The sequence below is a fragment of the Lolium perenne genome, chromosome 6, assembly GCF_019359855.2.
Source record: "Lolium perenne isolate Kyuss_39 chromosome 6, Kyuss_2.0, whole genome shotgun sequence".
Lineage (NCBI taxonomy): Eukaryota > Viridiplantae > Streptophyta > Magnoliopsida > Poales > Poaceae > Lolium > Lolium perenne.
The window spans coordinates 66823209-66837380 of NC_067249.2; the positions used below are offsets into that span (position 1 = coordinate 66823209).

The 14172-nt window shown below is 42.3% G+C and overlaps 1 protein-coding gene and 1 long non-coding RNA gene across 2 annotated transcripts; both read left to right on the top strand.

Annotated features, from left to right (window-relative positions):
• The first annotated feature begins 3657 nt into the window (after positions 1-3657).
• Positions 3658-8164, top strand: LOC139832418 (uncharacterized). The gene is made up of 4 exons (XM_071822175.1): positions 3658-3737; positions 3912-6583; positions 7240-7480; positions 7986-8164. The coding sequence occupies exons 2-4, from the start codon at positions 3929-3931 to the stop codon at positions 8162-8164; spliced, it is 3075 nt and encodes a 1024-aa protein (XP_071678276.1). The 5' UTR covers positions 3658-3737; positions 3912-3928.
• Positions 8165-9104: 940 nt separating this feature from the next.
• Positions 9105-11689, top strand: LOC127309570 (uncharacterized). The gene is made up of 4 exons (XR_007857222.2): positions 9105-9308; positions 9885-10101; positions 10318-10407; positions 11287-11689. It is a non-coding gene; the product is annotated as an uncharacterized lncRNA (long non-coding RNA).
• Positions 11690-14172: the final 2483 nt, after the last annotated feature.

The window sequence follows — 14172 nt, forward strand, 5'->3', positions numbered from 1 at the left end:
GCGGAATTAAGGTTCCACCAGAAGACCAAACATATTTAATGCCGACTCATTTAGAAAATGAGTGATGCGTTGAGACGCAAATGAATTGCAAAATGCATACGTTTCTGAGCATGTCAGATCCGTTGACTAAAACTTCTCCCGTGAGCAAAACATGATAAAGCACCAGAAGGCCAATGTGTTATATCTTTACAAATGTAAACTAGATTATTGACTCTAGTGCAAGTGGGAGACTGTTGGAGATATGCCCAAGAGGCAATAATAAAATGGTTATTATAATATATCTTTGTGTTTATGATAATGTTTACATACCATGCTATAATTGTATTAACCGAAACATTGATACATGTGTGTTATGTGAACAACAAGGAGTCCCTAGTAAGCCTCTTGTATAACTAGCTTGTTGATTAATAGATGATCATAGTTTCATGATCATGAACATTGGATGTTATTAATAACAAGGTGAGAGAGGATTTGGTGACTAGGTGTATACGTGAGCACCCTCTAGATGCCACACGATCTGTGTTGAGATCCGGTTCTCGTCAATTGGATCTGTTGCCTTGACGCTGTCTTATCCATCCCTAAACGTACTTGGTGTGGGCTGCAGGTCCCGCGTTTCAATGATTGGTACTATTTGAGTTCAAAAAAGGTGGGGCGTACGTGATTTCGAAGTGTTGCTAGTGCTGATGTGGTTTGCTAACCCAACAATGATGGTAACAGAGGATTGCTAGATGTGACACGTGTCAATCAACAGATGCATGCTCACGTATACACCCGGTCACCAGGCTTCTTTTGATAACAAGGTTATGTCATTATGTGAATGATGTAATGGACACACCCAATTAAGCGTAGCATAAGATCACGTCATTAAGTTATTTGCTATAAGCTTTTCGATACATAGTTACCTAGTCCTTTCGACCATGAGATCATGTAAATCACTTATACCGGAAAGGTACTTTGATTACATCAAACGCCACTGCGTAAATGGGTGGTTATAAAGGTGGGATTAAGTATCCGGAAAGTATGAGTTGAGGCATATAGATCAACAGTGGGATTTGTCCATCCCGATGATGGATAGATATACTCTGGGCCCTCTCGGTGGAATGTCGTCTAATGTCTTGCAAGCATATGAATAAGTTCATAAGAGACCACATACCACGGTACGAGTAAAGAGTACTTGTCAGGAGACGAGGTTGAACAAGGTATAGAGTGATACTGATGATCAAACCTCGGACAAGTAAAATATCGCGTGACAAAGGGAATTGGTATCGTATGTGAATGGTTCATTCGATCACTAAAGTCATCGTTGAATATGTGGGAGCCATTATGGATCTCCAGATCCCGCTATTGGTTATTGGTCGGAGAGAGGTCTCAACCATGCCTACATAGTTCGCGAACTGTAGGGTGACACACTTAAGGTTTGATGTCGTTTAAGTAGATATGGAATATGGAATGGAGTTCGAAGTTTTGTTCGGAGTCTCGGATGGGATCCAGGACATCACGAGGAGTTCCGGAATGGTCCGGAGAATAAGATTCATATATAGGAAATCACTTTCCAAGTTTGGAAAATGATCCGGTGAATTTATGGAAGGTGGTTTCTAGAATTATCCGGAATAAATCACTATGGAAGGAGGAGTCCCGGAGGGACTCCACAAACCCTAACCAGCCAACCAAGTGGGAGGGTGGAGTCCATGGTGGACTCCACCTCCTTGGCCGGCCAAGTAAAGGGGGAAGGGGAGATTCCCTGTCCCTCTAGGTTTCGTCCATAAGGCAGTTTTTCTGTTGAGGTCTTATTCGAAGACTTTGGGCAAACCCTTGGGGTTCCACCTATATAATGAGGAGGAGAGGGAGGGGGCTGCCCATGGCTTGGCCGCACCACCCCTGCCACCTTGAGGCCAGCGCCCATAGCACCCCCTCTCCCCAAACCCTAGCGCCCCTCCTCCAATACTTCTCCCGCATATGCTTAGCGAAGCTCCGCCGGAGATCTCCATCGACACCGCCACCACGCCGTCGTACTGCCGGGATTCCGAGGAGGATCTACTACTTCTGCTGCCCGCTGGAACGGGGAGAAGGACGTCGTCATCAACACCGAACGTGTGACCGAGTACGGAGGTGCTGCCCGATTGTGGCACCGTCAAGATCTTCTACGCGCTTTTGAAAGCGGCAAGTGATCGTCTACCGCAGCAACGAGAGCCTCCTCTTGTAGGCTTTGGAAATCTTCAAGGGTTAGTCTCATTCATCCCCTCGTTGCTCCCATCTTCTAGATTGCATCTTGGCTTGGATTGCGTTCTCGCGGTAGGAAATTTTTTTGTTTTCTATGCAACGCATCCCTTCACTACCTTTAAACAATTCAAAAGCTATTATCTCTTATTTGTGTCAATGTTTTATAGCTCATGAGGAAGTATGTGGTGTTTATCTTTCGATCTTGTCATTTACTTCGGACAGACTTTCACAATGGACTAGTGGCTCATCCGCTTATCCAATAACTTTGCAAAAAGAGCTGGCAATGGGGTTCTCAGCCCCAATTAATTAACTTTCATTAATAATTCTCTTCACATGTTTTGCTCTGATTCATCAGTAAGCAACTTAATTTTGTAAATAGACACTCCTCTATGGTATGCGATTGTTGGAAGGCACCCGAGGATTCGGTTAGCCATGGCTTGAGAAAGCAAAGGTTGGGAGGAGTGTCATCTAAAAAATAAAAAATAAAAACTAAACTAAAGTACATGTGTAAACAAAGAGAAGAGGGATGATCTACCTTGCTGGTAGAGATAACGTCCTTCATGGGAGCCGCTCTTGAAAGTCTGGTTGATGAGGTAGTTAGAGTACCCGCTACCATTCGTTGACAACAACAAACACCTCTCAAAACTTTACTTTTATGCTCTCTATATGATTTCAAAACTTAAAAAAGCTCTAGCACATGATTTAATCCCTGCTTCCCTCTGCGAAGGGCCATTATTTTACTTTATGTTGAGTCAGTTTACCTATCTATTATATTATTAAAACAACAAACAGCCAATGGTTTAGATTAGCTGGCCGCAAGGAAAACAAAAATAATGGCCAAGATTAACTTCCTAACGCGCTCCAGGTGTTCGGTTTGGATATGCGCATAAAGTGTCTTCCTACCTACATCTACGGTCAATCTCAAAAAGAAACCCTACGTCTACGGTCTACCCAGTCTAAACGATCCGCTCCAATTTTGATCTGCCGCCGCCTATCCTACAGCCGCCAGCCCTCTATTGCCGCCGCTCTGCATGGCTCCGTCGCCTCTCTTTCTACTCTCTGTCTCCGGCTGCTGTGCACCCTCCAGTTCCCTACCTCCAGGGCATAATGTCCGTGTTGTGCAGATTGTTTACCATGGCGCCATCTATGCAAAAAGAGTTAAGTCCATTTTAAACCTTGTACTTGTCGGCCATAGCTAAACCAAACCCCAAACTTACAATCCCTGAAGTTAGCACACTAAAGTTAGCAATCCCAGTCTAGTTCCAACCTTTGGTCCATTCCAAACGCGGATTGACTATATGAAAAAAATTGTTGCTGGGATCGGTTAGTTTGAGGCTTTGGTTAAGTGCCTTTCGTTCTTTTGTTGGGCCGGCCCAGTCCTAGCAGACCAGTACGTAAGGAGGTTGTGCCTTGGTTTTCCTCTGCTCACGCGACTCAGCCGTGACGGCCATGGCGATGACCAGATGAACGCTGCCGCCGGCGATGATCGTGACGACAAGAAGAAAAACGAAGGAAAGGTAATGCCTCCGGCCTGATCCTCCTCCGTCGCCCGTTGTTTGTCTATTTTGACGCCATTAGGTTTAGCTTTTTGAGCTGCGATACTTTTCAGGAAGAGAAAGTTAGGTTTTTGATCGAGTTTGGGGTGATTGGTTCGGATTTGCATTCTTATGTGTTATTCCATTGCATTGTAGGAATTTTGTTCTGAACCATGGACCCGACAAAGATACTCAACGTGCGATTTCACTTTGGCGGCGAGTTCGTCCGCATTGGCCGTAGTATGGACTACGTGGGTGGAGATCAAGCGATTTCAGAGATAGAGAGGGACAAGTTGTCACTGCAGGAGGTTAAAGGATTTCTTAAAGATCATTTAGAAGTGAAGGATTCAATGAAAATGTATTTCCATGTTCCAGGGACTGAACTTGCTGAAGGTTTGGTTTTTCTACATGATGACATTGGTTGTGTGCATATGGCAGAGTATGTATGTGTTGATGGAGTTGCAGATGTGTTTGTGGAATATCATGGGGAGGAGGAGAATGTTTACAATAGCAGTGGAAGTGATTTTGAGGATGATTATGTGAATCTGTTTGGAGAAAAACCTGATGAAATAATTAGTGCTGAAGTTGTTAAATCTGATGAAGAGATTGAAGCGGTGGTATCACAAGTGTGCAATCCTAGTCAGGTTCCTTCGCAAAGGCCATCTTTTGAAATGCAAGAACCCCATGTGTTACCTGAAACTGAAGACAGTGGTGATAGTTCAGATTCTAGTGATGACAATGAGTACATGCCACACAGTGAAGATAGTGGTGAAGATTCAGAAGTAGTTGAATTGAGGAAACATGCTAGGAAATTTAAGAAGAGAATGAAGGATTCAAAAAGCTGGATTAATTCAGATAGTCCAGTTCCAGTAAATCTGATTGCTAATATGGAAGAACAAATAGGAGATGAGGAGAAGGACTGGAATTTTGAGTCATCTGATGAAGACTACAGCTATGATGAGGATTCAGATGGAGAGATTAAGAGGAGGAAAAGCAAATATCTCAGATTTAACCCTAAAGCAGATATTCCTCACTTTGCATTAGAAATGGTATTTAGAAGCAAAAACCAGGTGTGCAAAGCTTTGAGGAGGTATGGAATAGTTACCAAAAGGAGCATAGTGTTCATCAAATCAGAAGTGGATAGGGTTAGGGCCAAGTGTGGGTGGCCAGGCTGTCCTTGGCTCATTTATGTTGCAAAATCAACAAGATGTTCCAGATTTCAGGTGATAACATATGAAGATGAACACAGGTGTGCAAATAACAGAGACAACAAGCTTGTCACTGCCAAGGTTATTGCACAAAGATATGAACACTTTATCTTAGCAAATCCTATGTGGAAAATTGAAAGCATGCAATCAACTGTGTTGCAAGATATGTGTGCTGATGTGTCAACTTCTAAGTGCAAACATGCCAAGAAACTAGTGATGGACAGACTCATGTGTGGACTGAAAAACGAGTACACTAGAGTGTTTGATTATCAGTTGGAATTACTTAGGAGCAACCCTGGTAGTACTGTGGCAGTTTGCTTGGATCCAACCAACATGCACCAAAATATTTTCCAGAGTTTCTATGTTTGCTTTGATGCACTGAAGAAAGGTTTCAAGGCTGGTTGCAGGAGAGTGATTGGACTGGATGGATGCTTCTTCAAAGGTGCAGTAAAGGGTGAACTTTTGTGTGCGATTGGCAGGGATGCCAACAACCAGATGTACCCAGTGGCATGGGCAGTAGTTGAGCAGGAAACAAATGAAACTTGGGCATGGTTTATTGGCCTTCTCATCAAGGATCTGGATATTCATAGTAATGGAGCAGGGTGGGTGTTCATTTCTGATCAACAGAAGGGTTTGATCAAAGCTATGAAAGATTATCTTCCAGGTGCAGAACATAGGATGTGCGCTAGACACATTTATGCAAACTGGAGAAAGAAGTACAGAGCACATGAGTGGCAGAAAAAGTTCTGGGCAGTTGCCAAAGCAGCAAACAAACAAGATTTTAATTATTACAAGGCCAAACTTGCACAAGAAACACCAGATGGGGTAAAGGATATGATGAGAACACAACCAGAGCATTGGGCGAGATCATTTTTCTCACTGGGAAGCCACTGTGAGTCAATTGACAACAATATGTGTGAATCATTTAATCATGCAATTGTTGAAGCAAGATTTTATCCAATAATTTCCATGCAAGAGAAAATCAGGAAAAAAATCTTTGTTAGAATTCAGGAACAAAGGAAGAAAGCTGAAAAGTTCCATGGGAAAATTTGTCCAAGCATATTTAATAAGTTGAAGGCCAGCATTGCAAGGACACAATTCATGGAGGTTCTATGGAATGGTAAAGATGGATTTGAAGTAAAGTTGTTAACTGGGAGAAGAAGACAGTATACTGTCAGTCTTGACAAAAGGAGTTGCTCTTGTGGATACTTCCAGTTGTCAGGCATTCCTTGTTCCCACGCAATAACAGCCATCTATAAGTGCGGGAAATTAGTGGAAGATTACATTGCTCCTTGCTACTCCATTGATGTGTTCAAGAAGATTTATGAGCACTGCTTGCAGCCTGTAGAAGGTGAGGAGATGTGGCCTATTTCAGAAAAGCCTAGACCCCAAGCTCCAGGATATGTGAGAATGCCAGGGAGGCCTAAGAAAAATAACAGGAGGAGGGAAGAGCAAGAGAAACCAAAAACAAAGAAAATGAGCAAACATGGCATTGTGATTGTTTGTTCTTTATGTGGCAATCCTGGACACAACAAATCTGGATGCAAGAATAATCCAGAGAGGGGCAAAAAGAAGTATGCACACCTTGTGAAGACTAGCAGAAAAACAAAGACAACAGAGGTATTATTTCTGTGAATTTTGGTGATTTGCTCTAGCATTTAGGATTTGGTCAAATTAAGGTGGGTAATAACAGTATCCATAGACATTAAAAATGCATTTTGCATAGGCATATCTCATAAAATATGAATCCATTATCCAACGATAAAAAATAAACTTCAAAGAATAATTTTGGAAATATATAGAGTAGATCCCTATATTAATTTTACTAAAATGCATCTGTACAAATGAACGATGTTGATAAGAAAAAACAGCAAATGAGACATGACTGACTACGCCTTCCATTTTACGATATACAGAAAAAACATTAGATGATAAATAGTTGCAAAATAATAGAACATCAGAAGCCCATCGAGGACCCATAGTACCTAGGGAAATGCTTATTTCCAGTGAATTCAGATTTGGTCTCTAGCAGGGTATGCACGGTTCTATTTTACATGTGTCGGGCGAATCTAGGACGCACTTGTCTTTACGGCCAATGTTTTTATTTTTCCTGCTCATCTGCAAGTTCTAAAGATAAAATCAATTCCTGAGCAAACATAAGACCAACACAGCCTTTTGCAAACTGACACCGAAAGAACATTATTCCATTGCATTTACTTTACTTACTGATTGTAGTTGAATAATTGTCAGTTTACTTGATTTTATTGCATTTGTAGGCCCCGCAAGCTTCTTCACCTTCGCAGCCTGCTGCACAAACTCAACCAGCTGCACCTGCAGCAAGATCTGAAGCAACTGCACCTACTTCAAGATTTAAACCTCCCAGGAAGAGTTCTGGAACTGTAGAAACCGGTGCATCTGCAAGTGCACAAGCTGGACCTTCTGGAAATGCACAAACTGGAGCAAGAAGAGGGAGGAAGAGAGCTGCATCTTCAGTTCCTAGCTATTGCTACTTCACATGTAGTGGCAACTAGTAAATTTGCTTGCCATTTGTGTGCTTTTGATGATCATGCACTACACTCTGTGCTTGTCATGATCGTGGATCAAGTAGTACTAATTCCGAGTTTGTATGTCGTGTTGCACTGGTTGTCATGGATCAAAGTAGTAGTTATTCCCAACAATTCCTAGCTATTGACGATTAAGGTTGTTCTTATCTTATTCATTTCAAAAAAATTAATACAAAATAGGAAGATCAGTAGCACTTAAAAGCTGTTGAAATTGCATACCAAATGATATCATATATCAATACCACAATCTCTCCATTACATAGATCAGCATACATTATTCAAGTTGCATACATCACTTCACTAGTAGCACTAACCACATTTTTAGACACCATCATATCACTTCTCTCAGTTCTTATCTTAAGAGCTGCAATTTTTGCAATCTGTGCAAGCTGAGCTTGCATTGCATTGATCCTCTATTCCTCTGTGCTGATGAACTCAAACCTGGGAAAAAATTGTAGCGAACAAGCTCTGTAGATCATGCCTCACGTGCAGCCTGTGGAAGCCCGTCCTTGGCAAGCAGCTTCTCCATCGCATCAGGGGAGCACAACTAGTACTGCACCTCCCCAGTGCCCGGCTGCAGGAACACCTCGCCAGCTCCAGCTTCTCGGCCGTCCTGTGGAGTCCATGGTCTTGCTGAGGACCTTGAGAGTGAGGGCAACAACATCCTCGCGGGTGATGTTGTCGTGGTAGTCAAGCCCGTAACGCTGGGCGCGAAGGCGGGCGCTATTGACGACAACCACGCCGTCCGCCACGAGGATGCCGATCGAGGATCGAGCCGACGATACCGATCGCCTCCATCACGTACTCCACCTGGCGTAGACGGCCCTCCGGCCGCCGTCGTCGGCCGCCGCCGCCGGCCGCTCTCCTCTGCTCTGATGAATCCTCTTTCCCCAAATTAGTCAATCCAACTCGAACCCTATTTCCTCAGCGAGATGGTGGAGTCCAACCTAGCAGTGGGCCAGCTCAAGTCAACAATCCCAGGGTTTGACTTGCCACGTCTACAGATTTCTACTAAAACGAACCAAAGGTTAGAAATAGACTGGGATTACAAAGTTGAGTGTGCTAACTTCCGGGATTGTAAGTTTGGGGTTTGATTTAGCTATGGCTTATAAGTACAAGGTTTAAAACGGACTTAACTCATGCAAAAATCTAGGAGATGAGTCCAACTCCTATGATGTATTTTAATTCTAACTGAAACGGATTTGCCTCCACAGAAACCGCACGACACGCCGGCCGAACCGTTCGAACCCTCCCAGCCGGCACCGGCGCAGCAGCAACAACCGCCAGAGGCCGTCGGGTTCCGGTGGACAAGTTCGAGTCGCCTCATAAGCAGCATGAGGACTCCATGTCTGACCTCCATCATCTCATGGTAACTGTCATCCGTCCATCCATCTTGGACCGTCGTCCAACACAGCTGGAAAAGTTCGGGATTGAGCCGGTTGATGATGGAAGTCTGATCCACTAGAGCAACATATTTTTATACATACATGTGGCCAGATCGATTAATTAGTGTTCAGCCCTTGACAGCTGAGTTGCTCAGGAGCTTCCACGAGCAAGCCATCCACAAGATATGTACAAAGGTAAACCATGTCCGCTTAGATTGATCAAAGGCTGCAGCGATCGATCTACCCATGAACATCGTCCATGATCGGCTAATTAACTGCAGGTGGATGTGATGCGTAACACCCATAGTATGCAGTATACGCCGGCAACTCCCAGGCGTTCAAACGCACGCGCAGACGTCCTGCAAAATGAAGGCACGGCAACACCGTTAACCTTGGGTAATATCTCCCTGCACTTCATGTGTGTTTGAGTATTTTAATCACACTTCTGTAGATCATGGTATACGTAAAATATATTATATATTGACATGACTGTTGAAACTATACTGATATTGGTCTGTCAAGCATACTTCGTTTCCTGCAACTCCAACTGTAGTAAAAAACTGCAATATAAAGGCAACTATAGATTTTTAGTACCCTTTGAGCTATATATTATTTATCACTAGATGTATTCCATGTCATACGAGTATTAGTCTCCAAAAAGCGTCGGTGTGGTGGCCGGGTTTCGAGAACCGTAGAGTTTTGGTAATTACCTGCATTGCTGGACAAGTAGAGAACATGTCAGCTCTAAGAGCAAGGCCTGATGCCAAGGCGAAGGGCTGCGGCGACATGGCATGGTGTTCTGATCGGCTTCTACATGTGACACATATGAGTAGTTTAGGTTTGATTTCTAGCTTTCGGTTGGTTTCAGCAGGTCTAGCACTTCTAGGACTGTTGATGAAATTGGTTATCCCATGATATAGTGGTTTTGTTATATGACAATGTTGTGGACTGACTATTGTGCCTGATGTGTAGGCAATGTTTTGCTACAACGAAGCGCCGACAAGACAAAGCGTCGCGATCTCGGGTCCTAGACTTGGTGAAGGCATCGGACACCTTGGAGCACTCGACCAGGCGATGGTTATGGCCTATAGGCCACAAAGGAATCAGAAAATAATAGTTGTACGGGCAGCGGACGACACAAAGACTTCAGCTCTTGGCTCTATTCGCAGGTGGTGGTGCTCCCTTGCAGGTGTGGATTCGTTGTTTTTATATACTGATAATGATGTATTGAAAATTCACATACCTGTCTTTCACGTTCCAGATTGAGTTGCTAATTTTTATCTTGATTTGCGTTGTATGAGATGATTTTAACAATTTATACACATATCAAATCAGTATGAGATGATTTGCGTTGTATTGAGTTGCTAATTTTTATCTTGATTATGAGTTCTCTATCGTATGACAGGAAATGAGGCTCAGGACGATGCTCTTTTTCATATGACATGAGGACGATGCTCTACACCATTATTTTAGGAATTGGCGGAGTGATCAGGAGGTACAATCTGGACTTTGACCAAAATAAAAGATAAGTAGAGCCGGCCATGGTAATACTATTAGTGTGCTCGAAATATTTATGATCCAACATTTGTTCAGAAGTATAAAATTAGTTTGATTTAGGAAAAATATGAGCTTACAAAGTACTTTGACTACGTATGAACCACCAATTGTTCGAAAGTATAAATCACTTTAGGAAAAATATGAGCTTACAAAATAATTTGACTTGGTGCACCAATGTAGTTTTTCCCTAGATTAGTGAATGGAAGCGACCAGCACTAACATTCTTTTTTCTTTTCTAAACTGGTTTCTAAAGCGAGAGTAAGCTAGGGAGGTTCTCAGCTACACGCGTTACAAAAATTGTTTTTCATAAATTAAGGAAGTGGTCGCATGTACGCTCTGTGGTATTAATGTTTGAAGTTCTTAATATCGTTTAGGGAGTATACTCATGTGGCAGTCTTAGGAGTGTTCCAACAAATTGGCTACACATGATCCCTACAGAAGTTGGGCAAGACATGTCTATTGCGCTTTAGTGATCTTCAATAAATCACAGTTAGTCGGAAAAGATATAACGTTTATAGTGAGGTGCGAGGGTGTGGCTTTACTAACATTGCGCAGGATCAGCAGCCCTAAAGGGCATTGGTTCTTCATATATCTTTTAATTTTCGTTACTAACTTTATGAAAAAAATCTCATTTTATTTACATGCCTTCCGAAGCATCTATTATGCATGCATGGTTATCTAATCCTTTCCCCGTAAATAACAACACTGGTTTTGATTTCCCACATAGTGTTAGTAAACAACTCGAGTTATTATTCTTTCTCTGTAAATTTAATTTATATACTCAAGTGATAGTAACTATTGTTCTTTCTTAGTGCAGGTACCTCTTTATTTATAGTCATCATAAGGATATTGTTGCACTTAGGTCCATGGCGGCGGCATAGGAAGTTTAGTTCCGCTATACACGTCAGGATTATGCAACGATCTTCCACAGAGTTGGCTAGAATTGGCTCAAAATAAATTTCATTGATCGGAAGTATGCAACAAGCATGGTCTTATTTTCGTCATATGGCCCATATTCTGATTCGATTCTAAAACTGCACTGCAGGAGAATTGATCGTCTTCCAAGATTTCAATTTGTTGGAAAAATAGTTATTTGAAGAACTGTAGTTCTCTAGAAAATGAAAACCAGAAACATCGATGCTCTTTACTGAAATTGTAAAAATAATATGATAGGTTCAATCATGTATCTTACGCCTTCAAGTGTTTCTATGTGTTAGCAATTTCTATATGTATGTTTTATGGAAAAGCTAAACCTTAAACACTGCATTGATGCACATATATAGGTGTTATTTCCCTATGCAAATGTTATACATATCAATATATTAATGGAAAAAGTGAAAAATGAATGACAAAAATCAATATGATTTACACTCCCAAATTATCACAAATCTAGCCGCGCAAATGCGCGGGCCACTATGCTAGTTCCTTCTATCTTAGAAGCAAACACTTGTATCAACTGTGCATTGATTCTTACATGTTTACCTATTGCACTTGTTATATTGCTTTATGTTGACAACTATCCATGAGATATACATGTTACAAGTTGAAAGCAATTGCTGAAAATTAATCATCCTTTGTGTTGCTTCAATACCTTCTGCTAAGAATCTATTGCTTTATGAGTTAACTCTTATGCAAGACTTATTGATGCTTGTCTTGAAAGTACTATTCATGAAAAGTCTTTGCTATATGATTCAGTTGTTTAATCGTCATCTTTACCATTGCTTTGAATCGGTGCATTCATCTCATATGCTTTACAATAATGTTGATCAAGATTATGTTGGTAGCATGTCACTTAAGAAATTATCATTGTTATCGTTTATCTACTCGAGGGCGAGTAGCAACTAAGCTTGGGGATGCTTGATACGTCTCAAACGTATCTATAATTTCTTATGTTCCATGCTAGTTTTATGACAATACCTACATGTTTTGTTCACACTTTATATCGTTTTGATGCGTTTTCCGGAACTAACCTATTGACGAGATGCCGAAGTGCCAGTTCCTGTTTTCTGCTGTTTTTGGTTTCAGAAATCCTAGTAAGGAAATATTCTCGGAATCGGACGAAATCAATGCCCAGCATCCTATTTTTCCACGAAGCTTCTAGAACACCCGAGAGCCAGCAGAGGGGGCCACAGGGCCACCAGATGATAGGGCGGCGCGGCCAGGGCCTGGGCCGCGCCCCCCTATTGTGTCACCGCCTCGTCAGCCCTCTGACTCCGCCTCTTCGCCTATTTAAGCCTCCTCGACCTAAAACCTCGATACGGAAAAGCCACGGTACGAGAAACCTTCCAGAGCCGCCGCCATCGTGAAGCCAAGATCTGGGGGACAGGAGTCTCTGTTCCGGCACGCCGCCGGGACGGGGAAGTGCCCCCGGAAGGCTTCTCCATCGACACCACCGCCATCTTCATCAACACTGCTGTCTCCCATGAGGAGGGAGTAGTTCTTCATCGAGGCTAAGGGCTGTACCGGTAGCTATGTGGTTAATCTCTCTCTCTCTGTACCCCAATACAATGATCTCATGAATTGCTTTGCATGATTGAGATCCATATGATGAGCTTTGTATCACTATTAGTCTATGTGCTACTCTTGTGATGTTATTAAAGTAGTCTATTCCTCCTTCACGGTGTAATGGTGACAGTGTGTGCATCGTGTAGTACTTGGCGTAGGTTATGATCATAATCTCTTGTAGGTTATGGAGTTAATTATTACTATGATAGTATTGATGTGATTTATTCCCCCTTCATAGTGTAAAGGTGACAGTGTGTATGCTATGTTAGTACTCGGTTTAAATTGCAAAGATCTATTATGCTCTAAAGGTTACTTAAATATGAATGCCGAATGTTGTGGAGCTTGTTAACTCCGGCATTGAGGTGCTCTTGTAGCCCTACACAACGAATGGTGTTCATTATCAAACAAGAGTATATGTAGCACAAAGGAAGAGAACTTATTTATTATGTGATCAATGTTGAGAGTGTCCACTAGTGAAAGTATGATCCCTAGGCCTTGTTTCCAAATACTGCAATCATCGCTTGTTTACTGTTTTACTGCATCTTTACTTCCTGCAATATTACTACCATTGATGACCCACAAGTATAGGGGGTGTATCGTAGTATCTTCGATAAGTAAGAATGTCGATCCCAACGAGGAGCAGAAGGTGTTGACAAGCAGTTTCGATGAAGGATTCACTGTAAATGCTCACAGACAAGTATTCAGGGGGTTTTGATGTAACAGATGAATAAAGTACGAGTAAGTAAAGTGCGAGAGAAATAATTGCAGCGAGTGGCCCAATCCTTTTTAGCACAAAGGACAAGCCGGTTTGTTTACTTATAATGACCAAACGTTCTTGAGGACACACGGGATTTTAGTCTAGTGCTTTCGCTTCATACAGTTGATTAATCTTCATTGTTTTGATAAGTGTTGTGTGGGTGAACCTATGCTAATGTACTGCCCTTCCTAGGACTAATACATACTTGTGATTATACCCCTTGCAAGCATCCGCAAATACAAGAAAGTAATTAAGATAAATCTAACCACAGCCTTAAACTCTGAGATCCTGCGATCCCTCCTGCATCGATATACCAACGGGGGCTCAGGTTTCTGTCACTCCGGCAACCCCGCAATTGGCAAACGAGTACAAGATGCATTCCCCTAGGCCCATAAATGGTGAAGTGTCGTGTAGTCGACGTTCACACGACACCACTAGAAG